Source organism: Abramis brama, assembly GCF_963993115.1.
Source record: "Abramis brama genome assembly, chromosome: 23".
In the NCBI taxonomy this organism is placed as follows: Eukaryota; Metazoa; Chordata; class Actinopteri; order Cypriniformes; family Leuciscidae; genus Abramis; species Abramis brama.
The window spans coordinates 16,452,099-16,467,883 of record NC_139985.1 but is presented as its reverse complement, the minus strand read 5'-3'; the positions used below and the strand labels follow the sequence as shown (position 1 = coordinate 16,467,883).

General features: G+C 37.6%; 1 protein-coding gene across 1 annotated transcript in view; it reads left to right on the top strand.

Moving 5' to 3' along the window:
• Positions 1–286: 286 nt before the first annotated feature.
• slc25a26 (solute carrier family 25 member 26) overlaps positions 287–15,785 on the top strand; it is a 54,028-nt gene continuing 38,529 nt past the window's right edge. Inside the window, exons 1-5 of the mRNA XM_084101837.1 lie at positions 287–448; positions 1,611–1,767; positions 5,597–5,706; positions 11,676–11,780; positions 11,970–12,017. Coding sequence (XP_083957963.1) covers positions 416–448; positions 1,611–1,767; positions 5,597–5,706; positions 11,676–11,780; positions 11,970–12,017 — 453 coding nt within the window. The 5' untranslated portion in view covers positions 287–415. The remainder of the gene's footprint in view (positions 449–1,610; positions 1,768–5,596; positions 5,707–11,675; positions 11,781–11,969; positions 12,018–15,785) is intronic.

Here is a 15,785-nt window from a genome sequence, read left to right as displayed (position 1 = left end):
TTTTCACTTCATCATGTATTATAACACATTGTTCTGTAGAAAACATTTTATTGTTTTATTTTATATATAGTTGCCTATGTAAATCAATTTACTACTTTTTTTTCCTTCGTGTAATTGGGACCTTAAATTAAAATAAATAAAAATAATAATAACAGTGTTGTATTTAACGTTATTGATAATACATTGAACAAAATATATTCTACGTCAATAGAACGTAGATAATATATAACGTTAATTGAAATTATTTTTCTGCTGAAAATGAAGAGCGATGTTGCTGTCGGCACGTGACGTCATTTAAAATGCCCGCCTTAAACATGGCAGCGCCCTTGATGAACGTGTAGTAGTTGTTGCAGAGTGTTGAAGATGATCCACTTCACAAAGTCATCTGCTAAAAACTGAGGTCCTCGCGTGCAGTATGAACAGACGAGAGTTCACAGCCTGCCTTGTGGTAATGCACATTTCATGTCTATTACACGTGCTAAAAGCAGAAGCATCATTCCTCATGACATTAACTCTGCTTGTGAAATAAATTCAGTGTACAGTGTTAGTAATTGAGTATTTACGCGGATGTGTCAATGTACACTTTTAAGAGGCTTTCTTCTTTGATTCATCTCAGGCTAGTCCTTGTGAAAGTGATTTTTTTTAAAATCATGGTTATGAAAACAGTGACTATGATAATGAAAGTAATGAAGATAATGTAAGTCATTATAAAGTTGATTGTCTGTTTTTTTGTAAGTTAATAAATCAGTAAACAAACCTTGCCCAGATGTAGTTTTATTTGTGTTTTCTTAGTTCAAACAGTTTTTTGTTTTTTTTTATGCCTTATTTACTTAATATTTTAGCTTTTATTTTTCTTAACATTTTTAGGGATTTAATAAAAAAAAGTTTGGTTACACTTTATTTTAAGGTGTCATTGTTACAGTGTAATTATATATTTAAGTAATGAGTAATATTAATTAATAACATGCACTTACTATAGGGTTAGGGTAGGATTTGGTTGAGGGTTAGTTGCATGTAATTATGCATCATTTACTGTTATTACTATGGTAATTACATGTAACATATGTAACAAGGACACTGTAAAATAGAGTGTTACCAAAAGTTTTTAGGGAAGTAAGGCACTCTTTAGCCTAGTCATGAATTAGTTGGACTATAGCACTTCATAATAATAATAATACAGTTAACAATTCTTCTTGTAACTGACAGCTTCCACTTGGCCTGGACTAAAACAGTACTTAGACTAAAACTTATTTTCAAACACATTTTTTTCTTTTTTTTAAGAGTAATAATAAAAATTACTATAAATACTATTGTTAATCAGAAATGTCCTAAAACACAGTGGATGAAAAATGTGGTTAATAAAGATGAATAATGAATTAGTGTTCTGTATCTCTGATTTATGTTTTAGTAACTATATTAAGCGCAAACTTGACACTTCTCCTTGAAGCTTTGAGTCATTTGCCTATTACTGCATGTATGCATATTTTGCATTATTGTGTGATAAAATATATGTATATGGTACTACAGTGACTAATTACATTGCACCAGAATTTGTTTAAAGCACCTAATTTTACTGTAATACAACTTTATCCATGCTCTCTGTCCCTTAGGCAGGCGGCTGCGCGGGAATGTGTGTAGATCTCACTCTCTTCCCTCTGGACACCATAAAGACGAGGTTGCAGAGCCAGCAGGGCTTCTACAAGGCGGGAGGTTTCCGTGGGATCTATGCAGGCGTCCCGTCTGCTGCTGTAGGCTCCTTTCCCAATGGTAAGTTTATATATATTATAATAATGAACATGAAAAATGGCTGCATGTTTAAAAGCACGCTTTAGAAGAGTTATATAAATGCATACCGCAAAAACTCTGGACCTCTGATTATGATAAATAGCATATTGAAACCCAAAAAACTAGGCTCTCTAGCTCTCAGGATACACCTACAAATTAAATGTCAGAGAGTGGATGCAGTTTAAAGTTGCCATGAAATCAAAATGGACAATTCTTATTTTTTTTATGAAGTATTGCAGTATTTATTTTGAATAATTTATCTGTATACATCTTTTTTTTTTTTATGTGCTCTCATAGTCTTTAATGAAAGTATTTAAGTAACTTCACTTCCCACCTGCGATGACACACCAAACCGATCCAATCAGTTCCCCTTCCCCTATGGACAAAATCCCATCCAACATTTTTTCTTGTTCAAGAAGGTGTTTCACTTCGGTATACACTGATTAGTCAAAACATCATGAACAGTCACGGGTGAAGCGAATATTGTTGATCAAGGCCACATATTATTTTCTGGGTTGATTAGATGGTAAGCAAACTTGGGCTGGAACGGTGTGTTGATGTAATTGATCACATTGATTACGCAATGTCTATGTTCATCCCTAATCCCCTGTCATGTTTCACACAAAACAAAACTCTAGAGCAGATATTAATGGCTGGTATGGCAGCGCTGATTAATATGTTTGTTCATACAGCCTTTTGTTTTTTACGAGCGCGACAACCCCATTCTATAACCGAACTGACACCTGCAGGATTTCAGGACTCACAACCGCATTCTCATCTGGTCTGAGCCAACAGAAGGTCTACTGTGGCACAAGTTTCACACAATTTTAATGATGGCTAAGGTAGGAATGTGTCACAACACACAGCACACCTTGCTGTGTATGGGGCTTCGTTGCCACAGACCAATCAGAGTGCTTATGTTGACCCCTATCCACCGTCAAAAGCGCCTACATTGGGCACACGAGCAATGGAACTGGACCGTGGAGAAGTGGAAGAAGGTCGCCTGGTCCGATGAGTACCGTTTTCTTTTACATCATATGGACTGGCATATACGCATGTGCCATTTACCTGGGGAAGTAATGGCACCAGGATGTACTGTGGGATGACGACAAGCCTCTAGAGGGAGTGTGATGTTCTACATAATATTCACATATGTAGTTTATAGGGGCATAATAGCTTTACAGTTACAGCATGAAATAATATTTAAACCAAAAACGTTTTATATAGGTGACATTTAAACAACATTTTTAGGCCTATCTCACAATTCTGACTTTTTTCTTGCAATTGCGAGTTGATATCATAATTCTGTGGGGGGGGGGGAAGACAGAATATTGAGTTTATATCTTGCAATCTTGCACTTCTGATATTTCAATAGATATTTAAAGGGGCTATATGCAACTTTTTCCCCAAAATAAACGTAACAATAGCCTTTTTATTTTACCATTTATGACTCAAACATCTCCTGATTAGCATACTGACACCTTGTCCGCTCACAGTGGGTGCACCTATAAGCCTGTATCCTATTTTTCCTATTTTCTGTCGGGTCGGATTTTTCCCGCGCTTTCTGCGGATGTGACGTCAAGCGCGTTCATGTTAAACGTTTCAGATCACTCTGCCACCACCGCTAGTCAGCAAGTAGCCTACACTCGCAAGCAGTGCAATGGAGAAACTTACTCTTATCAGTGTAAGAGAACACTTATCTCAAACAATATATGTATTTGACTGTTCTTACCTCTGTAAACATAATGTTGACCTCCTTGCAGCAGATGACTTGTGAAGTGTGCACGTACGAGAGCGAGCAGAAAGGAAGAGCAGTTCTGTTTTTTGGCCACAGGTGTCAGTCGCGAGTTTAAATTTCAGAAAAACGCATATAGCCCCTTTAAGAAATAACCATATCTGATATTCCATCCAAAAAAAATGAAGTCTGGATTTAAAGCCCTTCATAGTACAGAAACTACACTTTTAAAAAGTTTTTAATGACCTCTTATTGGTCACAGACTCTGGAGATTCTGCTATTCTAATGCTGTTAGACCTTACAGCTGCATTTGCTACCATTGATCATAATATTCTGATCTCTAGGTTGGACCACTGTGTTGGTATCAAAGGTATTGCTCTAGAGTGGTTTAGGTTATATCTGTCTGATAGGAAGTTTTCTGTTTGCCTTGGAGACTTTGTGTCCCCATTGGCACCTTTTCCTTGTGGAGTCCCCCAGGTGTCTATTCTTGGCCCGATGCTGTTTTCCCTGTACATCCTCCCTTTAGGGTCTATCCTAAGAAAGCGCATGGCATTTTGTTTCACTGTTATGCAGACGACACACAACTTTATCTGCCATTGAAACAAAAGGATACCAGCTTTTTAAAATTATTGTTGGACTGCCTCACAGACATTAAAGCTTGGATGGCCATGAATTGTTTTTTACATTTTAACGAGAGTAAAACTGAAATTGTGATATTTGGCCCAAGTAGTACCCATGTGGCCCCCAACACAGAACTGGGTTCCTTACTTCCGTACATTAAATCCTCCATTAAAAATCTTGGAGTAATCATGGACAGTGATTTTAAACTTGAAAAACAGATCAATTCTGTGGTTAAAGACAGTTTTTATCAGTTAAGGCTCTTATCTAAAGTGAAACCTTTTTTGTCATTTAAAGACTTTGAAAGATTTATACACGTTTTCATCTCCTCTCGATTGGACTATTGTAATGCCCTCTATGCTGGTGTTAGCCATGCATCTCTCTCACGCCTGCAGTTGGTGCAGAATGCTGCAGCTAGACTATTAAAAGGGATACGTAAGCGTGATCACATTTCTCCTACTGGTCTCCCTTCACTGACTTCCAGCACGTTTTAGGATTGATTTTAAAATCTTAGTGTTTGCTTATAAATCCTTAAATGGTCTAGCCCCGACCTTACTTTCTGACCTTATACAACAACATGTCTCATCGAGGTCGCTTAGGTCGGCAGATTGCATGCTCTTGGCTGTCCCTAGAGTAAGGCTGAAACATAGGGGAGATCTGGCTTTTTCAGTTGCGGCCCCTAAACTATGGAATAATTTACCATTGTCTGTGAGGCTGGCCTCAACACTCTGCGCTTTTAAATCTAGTCTTAAAACATATTTCTTTTCATTGGCTTTTACTTCAGTTTGAGAGCTGTGTGTTTTTGTCTTGTTGTTGTTGTTGTTGTTGTTGTTGTTGTTTTATTTTTGTTGTTGTTTATTTATGATTTTGGATGTATAGCACTTTGGTCAACTTCTGTTGTTTTAAATGTGCTCTAGAAATAAACTTGACTTTGACTTCCTTTTGGGTGATACATGTCAAATGAACCCTCCTCGTGAACACCCAACATCTCTGCTCATGTCTTTGCCCCCATTTTTCATGAGCTGAACTCAAAGATCTATGACTTTTTCTATGTACACAAAAGGCCTATTTCTCTCAAATATTGTTTACAAAACTGTCTAAATATGTGTTAGTGAACATTTCTCCTTTGCCGAGATAATCCATCCACCTCACAGGTGTGGCAGCCTAAGGCACACCTGTGCAATTATCATGCTGTCTAATCAGCCTCTTGATATGCCACACCTGTGGTGTATATATACATATACACACACACACACACACACACACACACACATACATACACACACACACACACACACATACGTATGCATGCAGAGGACCCACAGCGTATTAGGCAGGTGGTCATAATGTTCTGGCTCATCAGTGTACATCACAATAGGGAAGAAAAGACTATCGCAACTGGTTTCAAGCCAACTTTAAATAGTTTGCCTCAAACAAAGTGTTTCTTCTTGGTTCCAGCTGCTGCGTTCTTTGTCACCTATGAAAGCACCAAGTCGTTCTTCGCTGACTACACTGCTACAAGCTTGACCCCCTTCACCCACATGCTGGCTGCTTCACTAGGAGAAATCGTAGGTTTCCTGTTATTATTCTTTCTTTCCTGTTGTTTTGTCCTTGTATTTATCATCATTTACCCATTGCAGTCCAAATGAGCAGTATGTCCATTTCAGAGACAAATATGCAGAAGGCTTAGAATGTGTTTTTGTTGGATGTTTTTTGCTCTGGGTTAGAGCTGGGCCATAGGCGACCCTTTATTTTCCCACCAGCTGGCCAAATAGGATCTTGTTGTTGTCGTCTATTGACATAACTCTTTTCATAGAGACGAGTCTTGCAGTTTTGTCAAGAGAGATTTAGGTGTTGGAGCTGTAAGGAGCACCTTCATTTCCTCTGCTAGTGAAATTCTGTAAGCTCAGAGCTATTGCAGTCCAGAACGATCCAACACACAAGCATTTAATCATTCCTTAGAGCATACTCCACCTTAAAAAATGTAATGCAATCTAATACATACACTACCATTCAAAAGTTTGGAATAATTTTGACATTTTATGTTTCTTTTATGTATTCAAGGATGCATTTAATTGATTTAAAAATTGCAATGGACATTTATTGGTTATTCCATGCTGTATGGATTGCCTTCATAACTTAAAAGAACATGAGACTAATATGTGGGGTATTTTTTTATTTATTTTTTTTTTTGCCAGTTTTTAATTAAAAGAATATAAATCTATTCAGTAGAATTCAGAAGCAGATTTTCCTCAACATCATTAGAGCAGAAGAAATTCTACATGGACCTACTAATCCTAATGCCATCCTATTCATCTCAATACGCAATTTCAAGTGACAGTATATAAGTATTGTAACTGGGGTTGATCATTTCAGTTTATTACCCATTAAATTAACCATTAAACATCTACTCTATTCTGAAGAAGACACTCTGGAGGGGGAAAAGGTGGCTTTTTGCTTGGAAAATTAGAGCAAATATCATTACGTGCTAAACATGGCCATTACACATGGCTCAAAAAAGTAAAGTGAAAAGGTCAGCCTTCACCAATACCCAAGATAGTTGAATTTAAGGTGAAGTTGAAGTCAGGTCTGTTGATAACCCTTTGCCTGGTGCAGCAGGATTTGCACTCTTCAAAAAGGGCCCAGCTGAATCCCAGTGTGTTGTGGGTACACGTTGCCCTGTTCAAAGCCCGTAATCCCGCAGCTTAGCCATGAAAGTCTTCCCCTCAGGCCGTCTGGAGCAGAAGACAAAGTCATCCTACTTGCGTAACTTGTGCCATTATACAAGTTCTCGCTAATAGGTTTCACGACTGGATATGTTTAATGACTCATTAGTTTATAATTTGTTAGATTTAGAGTTTTCTGGCCCAGTTTTGCATCGAACCATTTTGTGCAATAATTGTTTTGAGTATTTCCTATTACTTTGTACTTTCCCTATTACTTTTCAAGATAGAATAAAAGATTTTCGCCACTGCTGTACTGTCATAGTTATCTGGTTGACCCTATAAGGTTAGCGCTAGCGCACTAATCAAACACAATGTGGATCCTGGACTTTAAGCTCAGGGATTCAGGCTTTGCCTTTGTAGTTTCGGATCTACAACCAGCTAGATTTAAATTGTCTGGAAATGTTATCCTCACTTTATTCACCTTTACCACTCTCTCTTAAGTCCAGCTTCTCTCTTCATACAATCATATGAAAGGTTTCTATGTTATAGTTGTGTAATAATAGCAGCAGTAATTTCTATCTCTTCTTTTTCAGTCTGTGCTATAAAGAATGCAATAGCTGATGGTGTTTGTCAGGGCCAGAGTAGGCTGTTATCTAGCCATTATATCAGATTTATCTTCATTCCCATTTGCCCAACACGCTCTCCGAAAGCTCATTTGTCAAGCTGAAGGAGCACTTTTCCTACATTTATAAACCGTGTCTCTCCCAATGGCTGTTGGGTGAAAACAGCGTGTAGCATGACTAGAGGAGGACGATTGGCACCCCGCTAAGCTTGGCACTGCAAATAATCCATGTATTGCCGGTGAGAATACGGTTGCCTGTGATTTATTGTACTAATCAAGCCTGAGCATTGTACTGTGCCTCATTTTCAACCTTTTCCCACCCCCTCTTCTTCTCACCTGGCAGGTCTTTGAAATATCTAAAAAATAGGCAATCCAAAATTGAAGTGTTGGGTTAACAATGCTCTCTCTGGACATGCATTGGTATTATTTAAGGAAGAGAATGGGGGACGACGTGTCAGGCAGAGATTGTCTGTGCAGATAGATTTTGGGAGGCATCGCTCCATAAGGACCCGAGGGGACTCTGTTTTTTTTTTTTTTTTAAGGCACCTGTAGGATGATCTGTGGAAGATTGTTCCAGATGCCTGTTGTAATTCCAACTTCCTGAAACACTGCTGGGAGGCGTGCGCTCCGAGTTCATGGACTGTTTGGAATGTTCCAGCTGTGTCTATTGATGTCTGGAACCACAGATGTGAGATTGACCTTGGTTTATTTTATGCTAATGGGAATTTGTTGTGTTGGGATTTAAAAAATGGCCTCAGGTTTGTGGGTAAAATGGCAAAATAGTTTTGAATTACTGTAAACATTTACATATACTACCAAGTTTCAGATCAGTAAGATTTTATGTTTTTGAAGTCTCCTATATGCTCACCAAGTCTGCATTTATTTATACAGCAAAAATACAGCAAAAACAGTTATGAAATATTATTTATATGATTTAATATATCTTAAAATGTAATTTATTCCTGAGATGGCAAAGCTGATTTCCCAGCATCATTACTCCAGTCTTCTGTGTCACATAATTCTTCAGAAATCATTATAATACGCTGATTTGTTGCTCAAAAACATTTCTTAGTATTACCAATGTTAAAAATAGTTTTTGTGGAAACCGTGATAAAAAAAAATTCAGGATACAAAGTTCAAAAGAACAGCATTTATTTGAAATAGAAAGCATTTGAAACATTATAAATTACTGTCACTTTTGATCAATGCAAAGTATCCTTAATAAGTAAATAAATAAAATAATTAATAGATAAATTAATTAATTAAAATCTTACTGACCCCAAACTTTTAAATGACAGTGCGTAACACTTCTGGTAACACTTTACATTAAGATGTATGTATAATTATAAAATTATTCTTATGAATTATTAATGCCTTATAATATGCATTCTAAAGTGTTATATCTTTTCATTTTAACCAGTTATAATAAATGACGATCTATTCTCTGTTACACCAAGAGTATAATGCAATGTAACACATGATATAGGACATTAGTATGTTGATCTTGTGTGTTAATTCATGTGTGTTAATGTTAATGGCATAACCCTGAATAGATAAGTATCATAATGTATTATGTATTATAGTATAATTTGAAATATAGTTAAAATGGTTAATTAAAAAATGCATAGTAGGGCTAATGCATAGTTGAAGAATCATAACTGTTACATTTATGCAAACAACTGATTATAAGGTGTTAGGTATTATGCATATAATGCACGTTTTATAGTGATTTCTATGAAGCTTATAATAAAACTGAAACCTAAATGTTTTTCAGTCCGTTCAAAGTGTCGAGTCAAATGGTCAGTGTAACGTATGCAGTATTCAGTCATTCCCTTTATAGGTGTGTGTTGCTCTGTGTTGTAAAGAACAGCGCGAGGACAAGACAAGCGGCCCTGAACTGATTCACCCAGTGCTAAAATAAGCGTTGTGCCTTGCTTTAATATCCCCTGCTTCTTCAGCGACCTGTCGTGTCTGAGTGCTGGCCTCTGGTCGTCATGTTGCCCTGGCACTGAGAGTTTTTCCCTCATGGGTCTGAGGGGTTTGTTTTCCCGCCTCAGCAGCAGCGCACTGAGCGCAGTGCGCCGGGAACGGGAAGCGCCAAGCGCGCGCTTGGACCAGAGGCAGCGACTAATTAATGCCACCTCCTCCAAATGACTCGCAAATTAAGATAAATGGTGATGTGAATGCAAAAACACAGAGACCAAAATGTATCTCACAATAATAAGTATAACCATAACTCTTTCCAACAATGTAACCAAACGTTAATTAGTACAAAACTGCCTTTAAGTCAGTGCCTCGATAACTGCCTGACTGGCCACACACAGGTACGTCCATAAACACGGCGAAACTCTAAAGACTTCGACATCCACTTATTTTAAAAATGTCCTCAACCTAGTTTTCCTCCTCACTGCTCCCTGTAAATTACCCAGAAATGCACAATGTCGGTAATTGATCTGATATAATCTCTCGCCAGTCCTCCATCAACTCCCCTGCGAGATGATACGAAATTGCTGCGGCGCGCACTCGCTCCCACCAATTCAATTACTGCAAGAATTACTTGTCATATCCACTTCCCTCTCTATTTAGTGCTGTAATTTTGATCCGTTTGAGAATTACACGAGAGGACGTGATGTTTAGTGTTTCATAAATGTTAACCCAGCAAAAAGAGAACGTAATGAGCTCGGTAAAATGGGCCCTGTCAGTTTCAGTAAGAGACCGATGGTCGCAGGTCCCGGGTTTCACCGCTGGGTGGCACTCTTGGTACACGCTTTTGGCTTGTTTAAAATTCGAGCCCTCCCCACTGATCCTACTTTTCTCAATGGAAATAACACATACAGATTTCCTCAGCTGGATCTTGTACATTTGTGTCATGCCATACCGCAAAGTCTTGCATGCTGTTTTGTAAGCCAAGTGGTCATTCATTCGGCATCTTCAGTGTGCAAGAAGATGCTCTGCCGCCTGCCAGACTCATCTAGAGCGCAAACTACCGTAGCTTGTTCACACACACCGTGCCTGTAGGGTGTCAGCTGGGCTCACTGTGAACCTAACCTCTCTCATAGTAGCACCCCACGCCTGCTCTGTCAGTGTCATTCAGAAGAGATTACTTCTATCCAGCGTGAGTCTGGGGGTCTGGTGGGGGGCCCGGTAAAACTCCCCGTGGTTGGGAAGATTGCTTTCCATCCTCGGTTCATCCTGGTATTTCCGCCCTCAGCATGGAGAGGATCAGAAGTAATGCACCACAAGTGTAGTTTAGAGGGGGATGCGGCCTTGAAGAATGAGCTTGAATAATGCCACACTTCAGCTATCGACAATGCATGTTTGCTGGAATTCAGCTGTTGTACGTGTGTGTGTGTGTGTGTGTGTGTGTGTGTGTGTCTGTGAGAGAGCGAGCGAGAGAGAGAAAAGCAGTGTTTTGTGACTTGTATGATCCATGGGAATTTTGTTAGTCATTTGTAAAGGGTTTTTAAGTTACATGAACATATTAAATTATAAATGTTTTCATATCAATTTTTTGTGGAACTGTTAATGGTTAGATGTTGTGTTGTATTCTAATTAATACAAACAATGCAGTAGGCTCATTTGTCTGACAAATTATTTGTTACATTTTCCTGAAATCATTATTAATCAGTATTTTTGTAAATATTAGAAAAAAGTCTATAAAATAAATTCAAATTCTCTCTCACACACATGCAAAAAACAAGAAAAAGAAAAAATAATTACTGATTATGTTGTAGTCAATGTATGCTTTTTTATGCATTTTCTTTGCATAGTTAAATAAAATGTGTAGCTGTAGTGTGCCAAAAAATTTTTTGCCAAATAATTTTTCCAGATTTATACCAGTTTAGGGTTTTGTTCTTCGATCATGTTTAAATTATATATAAATATAATATTTAATATAGAAATAAAATATTTTCCCCATATTTTGATGGGTATTATAAATAAATATCCAGCTCCGGACATTACTTTTGTGTGTGTGTGTGTGTGTGTGTGTGTGTGTGTGTGTGTGTGTGTGTGTGTGTGTGTGTGTGTATATATATATATATATATATATAATTTTGCAATTTTTATAATCTTTTTCCACTTTTCAGATATTTTTTCAGTTGTTTTAAATATAAATCTACTCTTTTAAACTATAAATGTTATTTTATCAAACAGCTATATTGTGCAATGTACTTGAGTATTTCTATCTGTTTGTGTGAGCGGTACTATTTGACGTTTTGATGAGTGTTCTTGTCCTCCTCGTACACAGGTCGCCTGTCTGTTTCGTGTGCCGACTGAAGTGGTGAAGCAGAGAACACAGGCCAATCCCTCCCTCAATACCTACCGGGTGCTGCTGAATACACTACAAGAAGAGGTGCCCGTATATCGTCAGCTTGGCTTACAGTGAACAATGCTCTTCAGTTCACTCGAGCTGTCCTGTTAAACACAGATTGACGGGTGGATTCATTGATAAATAAGTCGTTTTGTAAGGCAGTCAGTCATGAAAATGCCATGTCTTTTTGTTTGCACAAAGATGACAACTCTTTTTGATTTCTCATTGCAGGGTTTCAGAGGGTTGTACAGAGGTTATGGCAGCACAGTCCTTAGGGAGGTAGGCTGGCTTTTCTCTATAAAGTATTAATACTCCATTATTTTACTTAATTATAGCAATGCTGTGAGATTGGAATTTGATTTGAATATCTCTTTAAGGGATAGATCCCACTTTACATTAAGTGTTTTTAACTAAGTACTTACATTTAAATTTGATAAATTATTTGATACAAAGCACTTATTGTGTACATTCGTGTTTTTACATTGTACTCGTATTTAAAAAGGTATGCATGCAATTACAGCTGTAATTATTTTTAGTAAAAACAGCTGTAATTACACTGTTGACCATTCCCTTGCACCTTAACCGACCCTTAAACCAAATCATACCACCAAACCTGTCCTAACCTACCCGTATCCCACTTCAATAGCAGTAAGTGTTTCGCAATGCATCATGAATACAGTAAGTGCATAGTATTTTTATATGTACGGTAAGTACATAGTAGGTAAAGACGCCTTATATAAAGTGATCAAAAGTTCTAAAAAATTGTCATCATTTACTCGCTCTCATGTCATTTCTGTTTTTTGTTCATACAATGAAAGTTAAAGGTGCCCAGTGTTGTTTTTAACCACCCTGACTTTCATCATTCGCATACATAAAAGCTAGAAGAAGTTAAAACAGCCTTCAAAATGTCTTCTTTTTTTTCACAGAAGAAAGTACAGTACAGAGTAAATGTAAACAGAATTAAAAAAATTGAGTGAATTATCCCTTTAAGCAAGATTTTGACCCCTTTCAGGGGCTGTGTACACGACACCGTTTTCAACTAAAATCGATCATTTCAATCATTTCTTTTTATGCGTTTTGGTCGTTCGTTTACATGACAACAGTGTTTTGGGTACCGGAAAACGTAAACTTTTGAAAATGAATGTCAAAGTGCAAGTTTTTGGAAACAATCTCCATGTAAACAACAAAAACGCCGATATCTGAAAACGATTATGTCATGCACATTACGGGTTCAATCTATAGTCGTTCATCGCCATCTACTGGCCTGGCAGCAGAATACAGCGTTTTTAGTCGTTTTCGCGGATCCGTGTGAATGGGGGAAAAACTTCTTCGTTTTAAGCATATCGTTGTCGTGGTAACGTACCCTCAGTTTTCTCATTCAATCAGCTTTTTTTGTATTAGCAATCTATCTAGCTAATTAAACTAACTGGCAATGGAACAAGCATCAGGCAGAGGAACAGCAAGGTGAAACACACCGTATCCCTCCAACCCAAGAGAAGATGCTTAAAAAAAAAAATAGATCTCTCATTATCTCCCTTTGATTAATCATCTGCTTCCTCGCACACCTGCATTGCATGATAATTCTTATTGAGTTCAGGCAAAGCTCATATGTTTTCATTTGTTTTCCAAATTTATTTTCTCCTCCTTCATGCCACGTACTGACAGAAGACGGAGATAAAAGGAGGGAAATATTCGAAATCAAAGAAAACCTGTTGTGTGCATGAAGGTGACACTCATTTTTTCGTGAGGTGATATCGTCTCTCACTGGCGGGCAATCTTGTACTTATTTTCCGCCTCACTTAACTCACGTTATTCACGCAAACTCCATCTGGACATAAAGAAAAAAGAACAACAAGCTTTTTCTGATTTCTCCAAGGGCTTCTGAATAAATGAATACATTTTGGATGCGAGCAGGCGGCTCAGGCGGAATACTAAGGGCCAGATAAAATAGAGGTGTCGAGAGGTGCACCGCTTCTTCCTTGGGATTGGCTTTGACGTGTGTCAGGAAGCTAATTCATTTTCTCGGCCCTCTATCTTATCCAGCGCTGCAACCATGTCAGGGTAAGTTTGTTTACCCTGGATGCCGAGTCCTCCTCACGCAAGGATTTAATTGGGGTCTTCTCCATTATGCAGATTCATTAAAGAACCCCAGACAAGAGGTTGTGATGAGATGCAGCCCGCCGATATGCACTAGTTGAGCATGTAGAATAGAGAAAGGATTGCAAGCAGTTAAATGACAAACAAAAAGGCTGGTGTAAAAAGGAACCCTGCATGCATGATGCATGATGATGATAAATGAACAGTAGGTTTTTGTTTGAGTATTACTTTTGTGACTAAAAATACAGATTGGGTATCAAAAATACTGTAAAAATAGTAATATTGTGAAATAAAATTGCAATTTAAAATAAATGTTTTCTATTTGAGTATTTAGAATGCAATTAATTCCTGTGTAATTAAAGTTTTGTTGTGAAAACCATAAAAAAAAAAAAATCAGGATTCTTTAATGAATAGAACTTTCAAAAGAACAGCGTTTATTTGAAATAGAATGTTTTTGTGACAATGTAAATGTCTTTACTATCACACTTGATCTATTGAATGCTTCCTTGCAGAACAAAAGTATTCATTTATTTAAAAATCAAAATCTGTGGTACTGTATTTTTAGCCATTAACCTCAGAAATTATTTTTTATCTGTGAACATGAACTTCCCGACTGGTGGCCGCTGTTTTCAGTATTATGAGAGTATATAAGGACTGTGGACATAAAATATTGTGAAATTCACTGTAGACTTCATAAGACTACACTACATTACAAGTCTTCTGAAGCCATTCAATAGCTTTGTGCGGGGAACAAGCCAATTAAAAATCATTATTCACTAAATTTCGGACCGATTGCAGCTGTCTCTAGCTTTAGTAAGTTCATACATTTCTATGAGAAAAGTCAAATTCTTGAATTAATCTTTATTTTCAGCCGGCTCTTCGTAAATGATTTCTAAATGATCCATTTCTCAGGTGATCCTGTTGCAAACTGTTAACAGGAGAAGATTTTCAGTGAAAAAGGACATAAGTTTGTCTCGGTTCCTCTCACAAAGCTACCAATTGACTCCACAAGCCTCAGAATATACATATTAAACTTATATTATCTTATAGAGTGTATTCTGGTTTTATCCACTAGAGGGCATAACAGGATTAGGGCAAATCTGATAACCATCTGCACGAAATCTGAAAAAAGACCACAGCACTCAGATTACTAGGAACATCAAAGAGCACAATTTTAATCAACTTTATAAAAGCCGACTGGAAGATAAAACCATTTCCTCTACCTAACACTATTGTAAACCTATGCTTAAATATATATAGGCCTATTTGCTGCAGTGGAACAGTAGTATTACAAATAAATATGGAATTTGTTAGAAATGTTTCTGTCATGTTGATGGAGGGATCCGATCACAGCACTTTCTCATGGTCCTTGACACTCGCCCGAGAGAGAGCGTGAGAATGAGAGAGGCAGATAGACAGACAGAAGAAGAGTGCTGTTGCAGATATAGCTCACAGTACTGACAGTCCTCATTGTGTATGAGCACAGATGTGAGAGCGGAGGGAAGGAGAGGAGAGGAGAACTGGCAACCTTGTAAGAATGTAGTTATGAAACACCTACGCCTTGAGCTGCGCTCCTGTCAACTTCTGCATTAGTTATTACCGAGATGTCTGAAAATGTTTTTCCCTCAGCATTTGCTTATATTCAGATGCTGATCTTCAGCCCAAACATTCATTGCTCCGCCCCCCCCCCAAAAAATGCACAAACACGCAATGCAGGAGTGGATGTCTCTGTCACAATTCTTGCACCATTTACTCGCCCTCATTTTGTTCCAAACCCCGTTTTGTTGCAGTTTTATAACACCATACATTTTGTGCTGTATATTAAAATTAAGGGTAAGGTTTAAGGTTTTCAACGGTGAAACTTTTAATGCGTTTTTGCCATTCATTTACACAACAATGACATTTTGAGGGCCTGAAAATACGAACTTTTGAAAACGATAGTGTTATCAT